This window comes from Portunus trituberculatus, chromosome 31 (assembly GCF_017591435.1).
Source record: "Portunus trituberculatus isolate SZX2019 chromosome 31, ASM1759143v1, whole genome shotgun sequence".
Taxonomy (NCBI): Eukaryota; Metazoa; Arthropoda; class Malacostraca; order Decapoda; family Portunidae; genus Portunus; species Portunus trituberculatus.
Genome location: NC_059285.1, coordinates 22,370,892 through 22,388,422, shown reverse-complemented (window position 1 = coordinate 22,388,422; position 17,531 = coordinate 22,370,892). Strand labels below are relative to the sequence as shown.

The 17,531-nt window shown below is 38.9% G+C and overlaps 1 protein-coding gene across 3 annotated transcripts in view; it reads right to left on the bottom strand.

Annotated features, from left to right (window-relative positions):
• LOC123511329 (solute carrier family 35 member E1 homolog) overlaps positions 1-17,531 on the bottom strand; it is a 194,182-nt gene that overhangs the window by 100,279 nt on the left and 76,372 nt on the right. For 2 of the 3 annotated variants that reach the window (XM_045267121.1, XM_045267123.1), the window contains exon 3: positions 10,738-10,875. The exons of the other annotated variant lie outside the window; for it this stretch is intronic. In XM_045267121.1, coding sequence (XP_045123056.1) covers positions 10,738-10,875 — 138 coding nt within the window. The remainder of the gene's footprint in view (positions 1-10,737; positions 10,876-17,531) is intronic. 3 annotated transcript variants of the gene reach the window in all.

The window sequence follows — 17,531 nt, the reverse complement described above, 5'->3', positions numbered from 1 at the left end:
GGCCCCTAACTCTTGTTGCCATAACGGCGATGGTGTTAATGTGTTTTATTATAATTATGAACTTGGTGTTATTTTTTCACTGCTAGATGGCATGAGTCAGAGTGGCAATCAACTGATTTTTATAAACATGTATCACAGCCTCGTGGGTTAAATTTCTTTAATTTTTAAGATAATTAGTTTCTAAAATGATAATACTAGTAATGATAATAATACCAGCAATAAAATAATGATGCGCATCATGCAGTAAGGGTAGGTGAAAGTACTGGAAAAAGGAACAATCTATATGCATCAAATGCAGTACCTCATTGTAGATGATTTGGTGGATGGGTAGATTGGGGAAATATGTTAAGAACTATTTCTCAATAAAAGTATATAGAGAAATTCAATTACCATGTGACATCATAAACTGAAAGTTTTTGAATGATGGGTGCGCGACAGCGGTAATTTCATGCGCTATATAGAAATATGTGCAGCTTTTTTAAGTATGCATGATAGTAGTAAAATATGATAGTGGAAGGTAGGATAACAGAGAGTTAAGTGTATAATAATAAGGTTGTTTAACTGTTCAAAATATCTTTTTACATTATCAAAAAGAGTAGATTATTGAGAAAAAGGAAAGAGGGGGGCTAGTTAACAGTTTTGCGGACAAATCTCTCTCTGTAACAGACAATTCACAGTAATGGACACCCCTCACCAGATTGGGTGTCCATTATGGTGAGGCATAACCTGTATCAGGAACAAAACACTGGTTAAAAACTGCAGGTGTTATCACTCCCAAATTACCTTAAACAGCCATTCCATAGATCTGATACATTGGTGGGTCCACCACTATGATCTCCCTCACTGCATCTCGAACTGTACTCAAATGCCTCTTTGACAGGTTGGGGAGCCAAAGAGGGAACCAACAAGACAGGCAGCCACTGGACTGAGGAAGAACTGGACCATATTAATGTACTGGAATTAAAAGCCATCCTAATAGGTCTTTCTTATCTTGTAAAAAAGTTACAGGGATGCCCATATCTGCCTTCAATAGGATAACACAACTGCAGTTGTCTGTATCAACAGGTGTGGTGGCACTAGACCCAGCTTACATGCATTGATTGAAAGAATTTTTGCCTGGGCAGGCTCCAGAGAGACTGTCTTATTAGAAAAACATTTGGAAGGTCTCCATAATGCAGAGGCTGATGGTGAATCATGGAGTGGGAATTCAGATATAGAGTGAATGCTCTGTTCTGAAGTTTTCCACTTAATCTGTGAAAAAATTCTATACTCCAGACATTGACTTATTTGCTACACATTAATGTCCAACTTCCTATTTATGTTTCTTGGAAACCAGATCCTTATACAACATATATTTCTATCTTTTCTCTTATTGGTGTGAGAAAAAATTATATGGTCTTCTGCCTTTCAGTGTCATCAGCAGCATTTTACAGAAGCTTCAGGTGGATGAAGCTACAGTGATTGCAATCCTACCTCTGTGACCTACATAGGTTTGATTCCTACTGGCTCTTCAACCCCTGGTAGGAAAGTAGAGTTGTGTTACTCTCTCACATTTCCTTGATCCTGCTTCAAAACAAGGCTATATCACACCCATAAGCCCACAAATTAGTTTTAACAACAATGCCACTATCAAGCAAGCCTTCCAAAATCAGAGCATTTCGCCAAAGGTTTTCCAGTTTCCCCTTACATCTTGGAGGAGGGAAAACAAAGTTATAGCATAGGGTGCATATTCAGAGGTGGGTGTTATTTTGCTTCAGCAGGGAAACTGATCCTTTTTACCACGTATAAGTGTTATATTGGATTTTTTATTGTCAGAGTTCAACAAAGTATGAGGTTGTAGTTACAGTTCCATGAACAGCATATGCTTAGCCATTTCTGCCACAGCCTTTTGTCAATGGTCAGCCAGAAGGGAGACATCTTTGAGATAATTGTTTTATGAAGGGTGTCTTCCAGGTGAGACCATCACTCTCACAATGTCACACTACTTGTGACCCTGAATTAGCTTTAGATCACATTTGGAGTTTAAGTCTGAGCCAAACCTTTTCCAACATTCAGTTGTTCCATAAATTAATTGTTTTAATATTGCTAATATCTTGTCAATGTGGGCACACATACACCTTTTGGATATTAGAAACATGAGCATCTCAAAGTCCAGGGTCTCCTTCAGGATAGTAGATGCTCTGAAGACTAGCCGGCCAGGTGATCATAATGTCTGAAATAGTTTTTGACAGTGTTATCTAATATCATGTGATACATGCTCCTACACTATGCATTGACTTAACCTCGCAGCTGTCCTTTACGGAGGCCGAATGTAGGTGCTTTGTCAAACTATGTTCCTATGTGGCTATATATGAACATTGTACTGTCGTACATTTAATTATTTTCTTGTGTTTTCTGTTGCTTTCTTTTTGTGGGTTATTTACAGCAGTTAATTGTTGTACAGTAAAACCTCAGCTCACAACCATAATTCGTTCCTAAATCCTCTTCGTCACCCAATTTGTTCGTCCCCTGAATCAATTTTTCCCATAAGAATGTATTGAAATACCATTAATCCGTTCCAGACCAAAAAAAATAATCATACTTTTGTCCATAAAACCCATTCAAAATAGACCTTTAATGTATGCATGACATGAATGAAATAAGTATAGAAAGCCTAAATTGTTTTACTTACCTAAATGCAATCAAAATGATAATAAAATGAATAAAAAAGAAAAGGTTATTAATTACTTGAAAGACTGGACATTGATGGCATGATGGAATGGAAGAGAGGAGGATGGGGAGGAAGACAGACAAGATCCGAGAAGACAGTCATGAGAGAGGACTTTAGATGTGCGCAGCGTGCCAGAGCTCCACAACAGGTGTGTAACGTCACAAGTCTGTGCCGGTGCCGCTATGTGGGGCCCCGTTATAGTGAACATCGGCGTGGGAAACATGGAAAGATTGCCAGTCTTCGTCTCTGCCTTGGAAGACCCTTGCCTGCTGGGGATTGACTTCCTCACGCATGTGGGAGCAAGTTTGGACTTCCAAGAAGGGAAGTTAAAGGCACGTGGCCAGGAAGTTCCTTTCATCCTCGGAGGTGATGCTCAGTGTGAGAGGAGTGGGCAGTAAGGCGGTGTTCCTTGCCAGGCGAGCGAGGAAACAGCTGCAATGGATGTGTCACAGTCTACAGTACCTGTACATGGCCAGGATGATGATGACAGCAACGCTGAGAGCCACCAGAGCAGCGAGGATAACGCCGAGGAAGCTACAGTAGAGCGCGCTGGTAACATCACCATGCCCAGGAAAAACAGAAGAAAATCGTGGTGGCACGGAGATTATGTTATGCAATATTTTTCGTATGTTCCTGTTTCTATTTTATTTTGTGCTTATATTTTGTTTTGTTGTTGTGTGATAGCCTGGTTGGCTATCACACAAACGGCTCGCCTGCCGGCGAGCCGTTTAACCATGTTCGTCCCCCAAAATATCATTCGTCCCCTGGGTTGATATATTGACAAATTTTTTAGTCGTCTCCCAAATTGTTCGTCTTTAGAGACGTTCGTCAAGCGAGGTTTTACTGTACGTCCTATTTGTGCACCCTAATAATTATATGTACCTCGGTTATATTTACCGTATTTTACGGCTTGCAAGACGCTGCATCTTGGAAGCCACCCTAATATTTGAAAGAAATTTCTAAGAAAAAAAAAAGTCATTCTCATACAAGAACGCATTCACCATATACCCGACCACTGAACACAAAAAAACATCAGAAGCAAGGAGTCTGCAAGACACTATTGTTTCACCACTCATTACAAATTTGCTGGAGCACACCACAAATTTAAAACTATGTAAATAAAAACACCATAGGTAAATACATATACACAGTGAAACAGTCCATTGTTTTAGTGGCGTCAACGGCATGTTTTGGACCTGTAGTTTACATTACGGAATCACCTGTCCGATCGCCGAAACCGAACACGTCAGTGCTGCAGCTTGTATTTATTTTATTTTGTAGTCGTGCTTCATAGGCTTTATCAATGTGAATACAATTCACAAGTGGAGTTTTGACTCTTGCTTTAATGAGTAAGCCACTTGGATTTTCTATTAATAAAGGTATAAGGGCACCTGGCATGATGTGTATGCGTTCGTGTGCATGTATGTGTGTGTTGCAATGAGACGAGGGAGCGGCCCATTTTCTCCACACGTTGAGTAGGCTGCAGGAAGGATTATGGTATTGTAAATACTTGTAACACCTAAGTACTGAGTTTACATAATATAAAAGGCCAAATTAAATGGTACTTAAGCTAACATCATAATGTAATGACTCAACATACAAATCCAGGTCGCTATCTGTCAAGTGTCCAAGCTCACTTGAGGTTGGATGCTGCCTTACAATACAACATTCATCTTGGAAGATGTACTAGTATTTTTCAGGGTATTTTTTAGGAAAGAAAGTGCGTCTTGTAAGCCGTAAAATACGGTACTTACTTATACCTTTGGCATTTTTTGTCTTTTGTAGGCCTGAGCAACTGCTCTAAAGTTCTCAATGGGTACCACTGTGACATCAGTAAGAGTGTCGTAAAGTGAAATTGAAGATTAAACAAATACTTACAAAGTGCGAAGTTTGAATGTAATTTCACAAACATTTTTACTACATCACTGAAGTATCAAATGCCCTCCCTGCTTCCCAATGTGCCCTTGACATACAGCTTAGCACTCATGGCAGTGACTTCATTATGTTATTGCTTCCTCAAGCCTACTCTCTGTAGCACTGTCATGGGACACACATACAGGCATCTCATTCAGTACCTCAGTAATGCAGTAAAAGTGTTCGTGAAATTACAGTCAAACTTCACACCTGGCAAGTATTCATTTGATCTCCAGTTTTTACAGTATCAATGGAAAATACCATATTTGATGGCTTATAAGATGAACTTTTTCTCTAAAGAAATCTCAGGAAATGAGCCTGTGTCCAATAAGGCCAAGGTTAATCATGAAAGCAGTGGTTGGTGGAGAGTCTATGCCAACAAAAGCTTTGAAATCAAATCCCAGACATTTTTCCACATTTAAACAAAGTGATGATGGGTACTATACCATAAAACATAACTCTTCCTTTCAAAGTAACAATATATAATTCCTCATACTTACCAGTAATTCACAAAGAATGATACCAGTCAGGAAGAATTTGCCTAAGTGACCATGCGCCATGAATTGCATGCACCACAACAAAGAAGTGGTCGGTGATCTTGATCTTGACACCGGCAAGCTTCATTGCATTCTTTAAAGTGTGATGCCATTACTCCTTGAGGTAAGACACACTTTCATACAATTAAAATTGCACCTATCTCTTAACATTCTTACCATGTATACATGTAAAAAAAAAAAATACGATAAAAAAGAAAAATTAACAAAGTACACGAGACTTACCGTAGGTCATTTGAAGTGTATTTCTAATTTTTTGAGACAAATCACCTCTGCTGGGGTGGAGATTTCACATGAGAGAGTGCGTCATGTGCTGCTGGCAGACTTTAAAGTATGCGACATTCACATGATGAACCAAGTAGGAAAGTAGAAACCTGTAGAGCTTAAGGTAGGGAGGGAGAGGAGGGCATGTGAAATCTCCGCCCCAGCAGAGGTGATTTGCTTCGAAAAATTAGAAGTACACTTCAACTAACCTACGGTAAGTCTCGTATACTTTGTTAATTTTACTTCGGCAAGATCATCGAACTGCTGGGCGGAAATTTCCCATGAGGCTTTGAAGCCATGTGGATGTCGAGGATAAAGAGGAAAAAGAAATGCCCCACAAGAAACAGACTACAACTATTATTCATGGAGTGAACTTGTACATGAGACAATCATACGATCAGGGCACTACAACACTTGAGTGCAAACAACTGACGGCAGCGTGTGACGCACTCTCTCTCATGGGAAATTTCCGCCCAGCAGTTCGGTGATCTTGCTGAAGTAAAATTATGATTCTTACCCCCATAATCTGTCACTGTCACTGCAGATGCCATATAGCAGGTACATATTTACACAACAGGATTGGTATGTAGCAAGGAGGTAAGATTGGAGGAGGCGGTATGTGCTTATCCCACTGTATTAAAAAAATTAAGCCAGTGAGCAGAGCTTACAATCACAACTTACACCAAAAAAAACATTGGCCTTTCCTGTGTTAAGCAATGGGAAATTGCCACTTTCTTTTTCATTACTGGAGGAAAACTAAGGAAAAACTGATGGTTTGACTTATGTAAACCACATTATAGTTTCTTAAATAAGTCATGTAGCCCTATTAATAATGGTGTTAATGTGAAAGTTGGAAAATGGAAAGAAATACAGCAGGCTGTTTCTGGGAGAAATTATGGCAAAAAAAATTACTTTTTTTCATATATTATAGGGCAAGGAATTCTGACCTTTCTAAGATCTCTGATTGGGGCAGAGAAAACTTAGTAGTTTTCAATGCCTCAAAAACTTATTTCCTCCATCTATCAACTGAACACAACCTTCCAGACAACTATCCCCTTTTCTTCTCCCTCTTCCACTTTAGTGCTGGTTCTCTACAAGAAAGAAAAGTGTCAGCCAAAATTAGGTAGCAATGCTTCAATACTTTCCTCTTAAAAGAAAACAAGTCGCAGGAAGTCGGAAATACAGAAGCAGGAAGGGAGTTCCAGAGTTTACCAATGAAAGGTATGAATGATTAAGAGTGCTGGTTAACTCTTGCATTAGAGTTGCACAGAAATGGGATGAGAGGAAGAAGAAAGCCTTGTGCAGTAAGGCTGCAGGAGGAGGGGAGGCATGCAGTTAGCAAGATCAATAGAACAGTTAGCATGAAAATAGCGATAAAAGATATAAAAGAGATGCAACATATCGCGAGTGAGAAAGAGGCTGAAGACAGCCAGTTAGAGGAAGGGAGTTGATGAGACGAAAAGCTTTTGATTCCAACCTATCTAGCAAAACTGTGTGACTGGAACCTCCCCAAACATGCAAAGAGTACTCCATAGAGGGGCAGATAAGGCCCTTGTACAGAGTTAATAGTTGGAGGAGTGAGAAAAAGTGGCACACATGCCTCAGAATGCCTAACTTCATAGAAACTGTTTTAGCAAGAGATGAGATGTGAAGTTTCCAGTTAAGATTATGAGTAAAGAACAGACTGAAGATATTCAGTGTGGAAGAGGGAGACAGTTGAGTGTCATTGAAGAAGAGGGGATAGTTGTCTGGAAGGTTGTGTCAAGTTCATAGATGGAGGAATTGAGTTTTTGAGGCATTGAAAACTACTACATTTTCTCTGCCCCAATCAGAAATCTTAGAAAGATCAGAAGACAGGCGTTCTGTGGCATCTCTGCGTGATCTGTTGACTTCCAGAAGGGTTGGTCATCTCTGAAAGAATGTGGAAAGATGTAGGGTGGTATCATCAGTGTAGGAGTGGATAGGGCAAGAAGTTTGGTAAAGAAGGTCATTAATGAATAATAGAAAGAGAGTGGGTGCTAGGACAGAACCCTGAGGAACACCACAATTAATAGATTTAAGAGAAGAACAGTGATCATCCCTCACAGCAGCAATAAAAAGTCAGAACGGAAACCTGAGATAAAGTTGCAGAAAGAAGGATAAAAACTGTAGGAGGGCAGTTTTGAAATCAAAGCTTTTGATATGTCTAATGCAACAGCAAAAGTTTCACTGAAATCTCTAAAAGACAATGACCAGGACTCAGTAAGGAAAGCCAGAAGATCACCAGTAGAGCGACCTTGACGGAAGCCATGCTGGCGATCAGTTAGAAGACTGTGAAGTGACAAACGTTTGAGAATCTTCCTATTCAGGATAGATTAAAAAACTTCAGACAAGCAAGAGATTAAAGCTATAGGACGATAGTTTGAGGGATTAGAACGGTCACCCTTTTTAGGAACAGGCTGAATGTAGGCAAACTTCCAGCAAGAAGGAAAGGTAGAAGTTGATACACAAAGTTGAAAGAGTTTAGCCAGGCAAGGTGCAAGCACGGAAGCACAGTTTTTAAGAACAATAGGAGAGACCCCATCAGGTCCATAAGCCTTCCGAGGATTTAGGTCAGCAAGGACATGAAAAACATCATTTAAAAAAATTTTAATTGTAGACATAAAATAGTCAGAGGGAGGAGGAGAGGGAGGGACAAGCCCAGAATCATAAAAGGTAGAGTTGTGAGCAAAGGTTTGAAAGAAGAATTCAGCTTTAGAGAAAGAAAAGATGGCAGTGGTGCCATCAGGATGAAATAAAGGAGGGAAAGATGAAGAAGTGAAGTTATAGATGTTTTTGGTTAGATGCCAAAAGTCTCAAGGGGAGTTTGACTTTGAAAGTTCTTGACATTTTCTATTTATGAAGGAGTGTTTGGCAAGTTAAAGAACAGACTTGGCATGGTTTCAGGCAAGGATATAAAGTGTGTGAGATTCAGGAGATAGAAGGCTCAAGTACCTTTTGTGGGCAACCTCTCTATCATGTATAGCACGAGAACAAGCTATGTTAAACCAAGGTTTAGAAGGTTTAGGTTGAGAAAATAAAAATGAGGAATGTACACTTCCATGCTAGACACTATCACCTCTGTTATGCCTTCAGCACACAGAGATGGGTCTCTGACATGGAAATAGTAATCATTCCAAGGAAAATCAGCATAATAGCTCCTGAGGTCCCCAAAAATGCCAGAGGCAAAACGCCAGAGGCACTTCCACTTTCGGGGATCCTGAGGAAGGATTGGAGAAATAGGACAAGATACAGAAAAAAGATTGTGATCGGAGGAGCCCAATGGAGATGAAATGATGACAGCATAAGCAGAAGGATTAGAGATGAGGAAGAGATCAAGAATATTGGGTGTGTCTCCAAGATGGTCAGGAATACGAGTAAGGTGTTGCACCAGTTGCTATAGCTCATGGAGGATAGCAAAGTTGAAGGCTCGTTCACCAGGATGATCAGTGAAGGGAGAGGAAAGCCAAAGCTGGTGGTGAACATTGAAATCTCCAAGAATGGAAATCTCTGTGAAAAGGTAGAGGGACAGAATGTGCTCCACTTTGGAAGTTAAATAGTCAAAGAATTTACTATAGTCAGAAGAGTTAGGGGAGAGATAGACAGCATTGGAAATTTCACATCTCATCTCTTGCTAAAACAGCTTCTATAAAGTTAGGAATTCTGCAGTGTCTCCGTCCCTCCAACTGCTACCTCTGTACACGAGCCTTATCCGTCTATGGATTACTCTTTGCATGTTTGTGAGGGCTCCACTCACATAGTTTTATTAGATATGGTGTAATCAAAAGCTTTTCCTCTCATCAACTCCCCTCCTCTGACTGTCTTCAGCCTCTTTCTCACTGCTGAAATGTTGCATCTCTTTCTATCTGTTACCACTATTTTCATGTTAACTGCTCTACTGATCTTGCTAACTGCATGCCTCCTCTCCTCCTGTGGGGTTGCTGCACAAGGCTTTCTTCTTCCTCTCATCCCTATTGTGTCTAACTCTCTAATTCAAGAGTTAACCAGTATTCTCAGTCATTCATACCTATCTCTAGTAAATTTCTGTATTTCTATCTTCCTATGACTTGACTTCTTTTAAGAGGGAGGTTTCAAGACATTTGTCCCTGTCTTCTGGCTAAATTCTTTTTTAATCTTTTAGGGAACTTGCAGTTTAAGCAGGCCTTTTATTTAATATTTTTCTTGCCCTTGGCAAGTTTTCCTTTTGTGAACACATCGGCCGAATTCAAAATAACAAATTTTTTTTTCACTGACACTGAAGCACTGAGCAGACACGTCATGGATACAGTACTGACATCTGTGAATTGGCCTTTACACCATGTCGCACTGGGAGTGAGAAAGTGGGCAAGAGCAAGAGCGAGCAACTTCAATACATGACAAGCAATGGATGTGGACACACTGGCAGCATCCAGAGGATGGCTCCCCCACATGCTGAAAAGCGAGGAAGCAAGAAGAGTTAACAGTTGACTTTTCTTGTACGAGTTCGACGGACTGGAATGAGCGATGTCACAGAGATGTTTCTATATTATCTATTGTATCTCACCCCCAGAAATCAGATATGAAATTTGGTTAATACCGTTAGAGTCAGAAGTAACATCCCTATTAGTTGTCTTCCTTGGACACCCAGACCATTTATTAGGCTTAGATGTATCACAGTACTTTTCCTCCCTGAACTGACATAACCAATGCTTGATTAATGACCTGGATATTGTTCCATTATTTATCTAAACGAATTACCTCATTGCAGGGCGTGAGATTCATGATCTGCACAATAGTCTCAGATGAATACTCTTCCATTTTAGCCTTAGCAGAGTGGATTATCAAAAGATATTATTGTGCAATATAAGCTAGGATACAGAAAAGTCACAGCAGGTTACTGTTCTCCAATACACACTGATAGGAGTTTGTAAAGCAGTAGTGCAAATCTCAGTCATGTGACGATATCATGGCAGGGCGTGAAACTTTTAACTAAAATTATTCACTCTCAAAAGGTCCATACTTTTCTTTTTTCTTATAAGTACTGGATTCCCCAGCAAGAAGATCCTGTACAAGATGTACAAAATGTAGTGAGTCCTCATTTTGGAGAGGAACTACTTAATACTATATCCAGCACCTGTAAGCATTCACAAATGGGTCTCATAGGACCAGCACTGTCTGCTAGTTCTAGTATTGCATATTCAAGTTCTGCTAGACTTATCATGTAGAGCATTCATTACTCACACAAAACCATAATTTCTAACAAATGAATTATGTAAAAATTAAATTAATAAAACTTACCTTTTTTGAAAATATATTTTGGAGGGAGAAACCACAAGTGGACATGAGGGCAGCAATGAGGCCAAGCATGTCAAAAGACAGTTCTGTGATAGTAGCAATGGCAACTCCACAGATAATGGGCACCAGCGAGAAGTACACCTGGTGATGAGAAGAACAATGAGAATTTATAATATATATATATATATATATATATATATATATATATATATATATATATATATATATATATATATATATATATATACACACACAGTAATACTCCGCTTAATGAACAGGATAGGGGGTGGCAAAGCTGTTTGTAGAGTGGAAATTCATTAAGTGGACGTAATTTTCCCATAGGAAATAATGGAAATAGGGGGTATGCGTTCTGGACTGGTCTCCAACATACCATAAGGATTAAAAAAAAAAAAAAAAAAATATATATATATATATATATATATATATATATATATATATATATATATATATATATATATATATATATATATATTTATTTAGCTTTTACAAACCTTGCCACCAAGAAAGGATTGTTTTGTAATGCATAAAGTGAAATCTTACATGAAATACCAAAAAATACCGCAGTATTTCATTAGTAATTCACAATCACTTACTGCCACGGAGTCCAAGTTATCCTCATGGCATGAGCGTACAGTGCTTACTCCAATTTTGCGAGAAATGGGGCGGCATTGTGAGTCGCAAATTTGGAAATCGCAAAATAGGAAGTAATATTCCCATGGGAAAAATTGAATATGGTGGACCCCTTGTCCATGGTCGCCTAATTTTTCAATATTTTCCTAATATTTTGCCCATATTTATATCACCTATATATTGAACAAGGTATCTTTCCATATGAATGATCACAGTGTTTGTACAATGGCTATGAGAATCAAAAATCTGTCCACCATAGGTTTTTATAGATTTTTCAATTTTCTCACTTATTAAACACCATTCTCACAGTTGATTATCCCACACTAAACTTTCTGGAAATATCAGTTCCTTTTTCCATCTCTTTTCATCTTAATTATCTTCATCTTCTGCTCCAAAGTTCGCCTAATGTTTTTCTTGGTTGGTGGTGCCATGTCGCACAAAGTCGAGCACAAGGATTCCTCCAAATTTGCAGAGAGAACTCCGTGGAGGTGTACGTAAACAAATGGAAGGCGGGAGGGAGCAGGGTAGTGTTGCCAGATGAGCTTCGTTGAATTACTGCCAGATTTTTATGAAAACTAGCCAAAAAAACCACCAAACTTTGATAAATATAATATAAATATGATAATAATATAGTATAATATGATAAATATGAATAAATTAATAAAATATTGCCTATATAATACAGTAATATATGATTTGCGGGAATGCTCTCTCTCCTGCCACCAATCGCAATACCGGAAGAAAAGAGCAAGATGAGGAAATTTTAAAAATGGCAATTTTTGGTACTTGGTCGCAAAATTGGCGTATCGCAAAATTTGAACTAGCAAAATTGGAGTAAGCACTGTATATGAATACTAAGATATGATATCCATTATAGCAGGCAATAGAGGAGTGGAAACAAATGTAATATCGTGGTGAAAGACAACACGCCAAGCTAAAAAAGGTCACAAGAAGAAGAAGAAGCGGCCAAGTCGCCGGAATCTCTGCCGTCTGTGGGCAATCTCATCATCTCTGCTTTATTTTTTGGTATTTCATGAAGATTTCACTTTATGCATTACAAAACAATCCTTTCTTGGGGGCGAGGTTTGTAAAAAGCTAATAGAAATGTTGTTTTATGAACATAAATGCATATATAAGACAATAACAGAGATGGTGTTCCCAGCAACCTCAGAGCAACCTCGTCACCGTCCCTCCAGGCGTTCATGGAAGCCATTTCGCGGCAGGAGGTTGCTCTGAGGTTGTTAAAGAATCTTGGATCCAGCTCTAGGAGCACTAGAGACAGGTGGGGAGCCAGACAATCACAGCGAAGCTACCGCGTTTGGTCCCTCACCCGGCAAATTCAAACCCAGAAAATTCGCTAAAACGGATGTGGTTGTAAGTGATGTGGACTTTTTGGTCTAACTTTATATAGTACGTTAAACTGGAAATTCGTTAGACGAATGTTTGTTAAGCGGAGTATTACTGTATATATACAGGAAACTCCCGCTTAACGAAGGTTCACACAACGAAATTTCGCTACAACGAAGGTTTCCTTTTACTATCATCTGCTCGTTTAACTAAATTTTATCCAGGTAATTTTTTCCAAGTTTGAAAGCCCCGCCATATCATGCAAGCCGACAGGCTTTTGAATACACTAGTGCCTCTCGTAGACAAAACGCGCACCACTCACTCCCTCTAGTTCAAAACAATAACAGCGTCAGCAGCAGCTAGTCTTCCCTTGCTCTACATGCCACTAAATCACCCTGCAACATCGCCTAGCATTGCTAAGAAGACCAGGAAGTCTCTTACTCTTGAAGTGAAGCTGGATACTATTAAAAAACACAAGAGAGGTGAGAAAACTAATAGCATTACTTCCCACCATGGCTTGACTCCATCTACTGTCTACCATTTTCAAGTCAGCAGACTCTATTAAAAAGGCTGGTGAGATCATATCTTCCTTGCAAGCTAAAAGAACCACCTGAACTCGTGATTCTGCAATGGATAAAATGGAAAGCCTTGTGGAAATGTGGTACATGAGTTTTGTATGCGGTACAATGATGCGCCCTTTGTTTACATTCAACAGATTGCCAGCTGGCGTATTTCCCGCTCCACTCTCCCTCCCTTCATAAATTTAAGAGCATCAACATCATAAAGTTACTTACATTAGTGTACATTATAATGACTTAGTCTTAAATTAAACTCCTTAAATGTTTAACTTCATAATTTTTACATTCATTAAACCTTTTAGTGTACTATGATGCACTCTCGCTTTGTTTACTCTCAGTGGAAGCTTAAGTCTGGGGTTAAACTTGTTATAATTGGTTTGCTTAACGAAAATTCACTTAACGAAGGGTTTTTAGGAACGTAACCCCTTCGTTAAGCAGGGGTTACCTGTATATGTACACACACACACTACTCTAGAATAGTTGATAAAGTACAAGAGAGAGAGGGATGGATTGACTGTATTTATTTAGATTTAAAAAAGGCATTTCATAAAGTGCCACATGGAAGATTACTATGGAAGTTAGAGGAGAAGGGTGGCTTAAAAGGAAGCACATTGAGATGGATGAAAAATTACTTGAGGGGGAGAGAAATAAGGATGATAATTAAAGATATGAAATCCAAGTGGGGAACAGTAGACAGCGGAGTGCCACAGGGGTCAATACTGGCGCCAATACTTTTTCTTGTATATATAAACGACATGCCAGAGGGAGTGAACAGCTACATAAATCAGTTTGTGGATGATGCGAAACTGTGCAGAGTCATTAAACAAAAAGAGGATTGTGAAATACTACAGGAAGACTTAAACAAGATCTGGAAATGGAGTAAAAAATGGGAGATGGAATTCAATGTGGACAAAAGCCATGTCATGGAAATGGGAAAAAGTGAAAGATGACCAGTGGGAATCTATAAGATGGGAGATGGAGTAGAACTAGAAAAAAGTAAAAAAGGAAAAGGACTTGGGAGTGACAATGGAAGAAAACAATCATCCGATAAGCCAAATTGATAGAATTTTCAGAGAGACGTATAATTTGCTAAGAAATATTGGATTAGCATTTCACTATATGGACAAAGAAATTATGAAGAAATTGATAAGTACTAAAATAAGACCTAGATTGGAATATGCAGGAGTTGTGTGGACCCCCATAAAAAGAAACACATAAGGAAATTGGAGAGACTACACAAAATGGCTACAAGAATGGTTCCAGAATTTAAAGGGATGACATATGAGGAGAGACTAAAAGCTATGGATCTACCAACCCTGGAACAGAGAAGAGAGAAAGGGATCTGATACAAGTTTATAAATTGATTAACGGAATGGATCAAGTGGATAATGAGAAACTAATCCTGAGAGAAGAATATGACATAAGAAGCACAAGATCGCATAGTAAGAAACTGAGGAAGGGAAGATGTCTGAGAGATGTTAAAAAATTTAGTTTCCCGCAAAGATGTGTTGAGACTTGGAACAGTTTGAGTGAGGAAGTGGTGTCAGCAAAGAGTGTACATAGTTTTAAAGAAAAATTGGATAAGTGTAGATATGGAGACGGGGCCACACGAGCATAAAGCCCAGGGCCCTGTAAAACTACAACTAGGTAAATACAACTAGGTAAACACACACACACACACACACACACACACACACACACACACACACACACACACAGCCGCGCCACCGCTGAGTGTGGGAGTCCTGAAGACAGCTTGTCGTCAACTGAGGGTGAGGGAAAAGGAGCAATTACCTATAGTGTTTACAGGGGCCGGGTATCTCTATAGGGTGTAATTAGTGTCCTGTCGGTGTCCTGCTCTGAAAAGTGCAGAAAAAAGTCCATTTTCAAATGAAAATGGAAAATAGTCCCTAACCGGAGAGTGTCGGCAATGTTTTTGTTTTGGGTGAAACAGCTGGCGGTAACATGACGTCGACACCTAGAGGCAGGAGGGATTTTGAGGGATTTGTGACCACTCCAAGTGGATTAAACAAATTGGACATGGATTCAAGAATTCAAGCCTTAGGGAGTAAGTTTGTCAATATTAGATCTATAGAAGAGAAGTTAGATAGAGTTATAGCGGAGAATGATACCTTCAAAAAAGAAATCTACATGCCAACGAAAGAGAACAAGGAATTACTGAAAGAGAAAGTGGAAATGGAAAAAGAAAATCAGCATCTAAGGAAACAATGTGACGAAATGAAGGCTAAACTACTTGAAATGGAAAAGAAAATATCCGAAGGTGACTTAGGGAAGGAGGAGTGCCTCAACCTAATTGATGCTAGAATGAAGGAAGTGAAACATGAAAACGAAAAAGTACAGAAGTCCTTCAAAGAGATAATGAAAAAGCAAGAAGAAGAAAATAAAGTGATTACACAGAGTGAAATGGTTAAGGCTTTGAAGGAAAATGAGTATGTGGTGAGAGATATTGCTGAAAAGAAAAAATGCGTGATCATAACAGGTTTAAGAGAGGAAACTAACAGGATCTGGCAAGATAGGAGGGCTAAGGAAAATGACAGGATAAAGTTTTTACTGAATAAGATCTCTGAGGAGGACGAATGCCTATATGCTGAAATAGAGGAAAGTGTGAGACTAGGAGCTTATGAAGAAGGCAAGAGTAGACAATTAAAATTGAAATTAAAGTCTCAGGTGGCAGCTGAGGTCTTACTGAGGAGGGCCTGGAAACTTAAAGACTACGAGGAAACCAAAACAATTTACATAAGAAGAAATATGACACAGGAGGAAAGAATGAAAAATGAGAGAGCTTGTAACTGAAGTGAGAGAGAAGAATGAGTCAAGAACCGAGAAGGAAAAGACCAAGTTTTTTTGGGGGATGAAAAATGGGAGGCTGAAGAAGTGGTGGATAAAACAGATGCAATAGACAGTACACAGACTGAAACATGGAAGAAAGAGATTAGGAATGGAATTCAAGTGACATACACGAATATAGATGGATTTCTGTCTAAAAGGCTAGAATGTATGGATTACCTAAGAAACAGTGAACCGAACATAATGTGTGTGGTGGAAACAAAGTTAAGGCCCGAAATAAAGCTAGATTGGTTTGATGTAAAACACTACAAAGTATGGAGAAATGATAGAAAGAATAAAGAAGGTGGTGGTATAATGGTTTTTACTGAAAAGATCTGATAGTGAAGGAGGTGAGCTTTAGTAAGGGAAATGAGGAAGTGATAAGTATCCTTATAACAGATGGTAAGAGGGACATTAATATTATAACAGTATACATACCACCCAGAACCAGTGCTTGGAATTATGAACGGTATCAAGAGGTGATGAGAAATACTCAAGACAGAATAAGCAGGAACTCACCAGAAAGGATAGAGTGATGATAGTCGGGACTTTAATTGTAAGGAAATAGTGTGGGAAGACTACGAAGTGGTGAATGGTGGTGAGTGGGCAGAGGAATTGTTAAACGTAGCAACAAATAACTTGATGACACAGTGGGTAAGATCACCAACAAGGTGCAGGGGACAGGATGTTGCAGTGAGGTTGAATTTGGTATTCACCAGGGGCATCTCCCTAAAAGAGGAAATTGAACATGAATGTCCCTTGGGGAAAAGCGACCATGATGTCCTAAGATTTGAGCTGGATACGGAATTAAGTATGGAAAAGAGTGTAGAGTACAAGGAGGAAAAATTAAATTATGTCAGGGCAAATTACAACCATATAAGAGAGTTCTTTAATGAAACTGACTGGTCTGTGGTGTACCAGGAAGTGGATATGCAATTGAAATATGATAAATTTATGGATTTATATAACTGTGCTGTGAAGAAGTTTGTGCCATATCACAGAATGAGGACTTTAAATAATAAGCAGTGGTTTAATGGAAATTGTGAAGAAGCAAAAAAGAACAAAGAAAAGGCATGGAAGAAACTTAAGAAAAACAGTGAAGTATTATCAAGAGAAGTCTACAAAACAGCAAGGAATAGATAACAGCACAAAAGGAATATGAACAGAGAGTGGTAGAAAACTGTGATAGTGACCCCAAATTGTTTTGCAAATTCATAAATGGAAAATTAAATAAAAGGGAGGCAATAGAAAAAGTAAAAGTTGGGAAAGAAGTATATGAGGATGCTAGAGATATAACTGAAATATTGAACAACAACTTTTGCAAAGTGTTTACAAAGGAGGAGCATTTTACAGGAGAAAGGCCTACGGAAATAA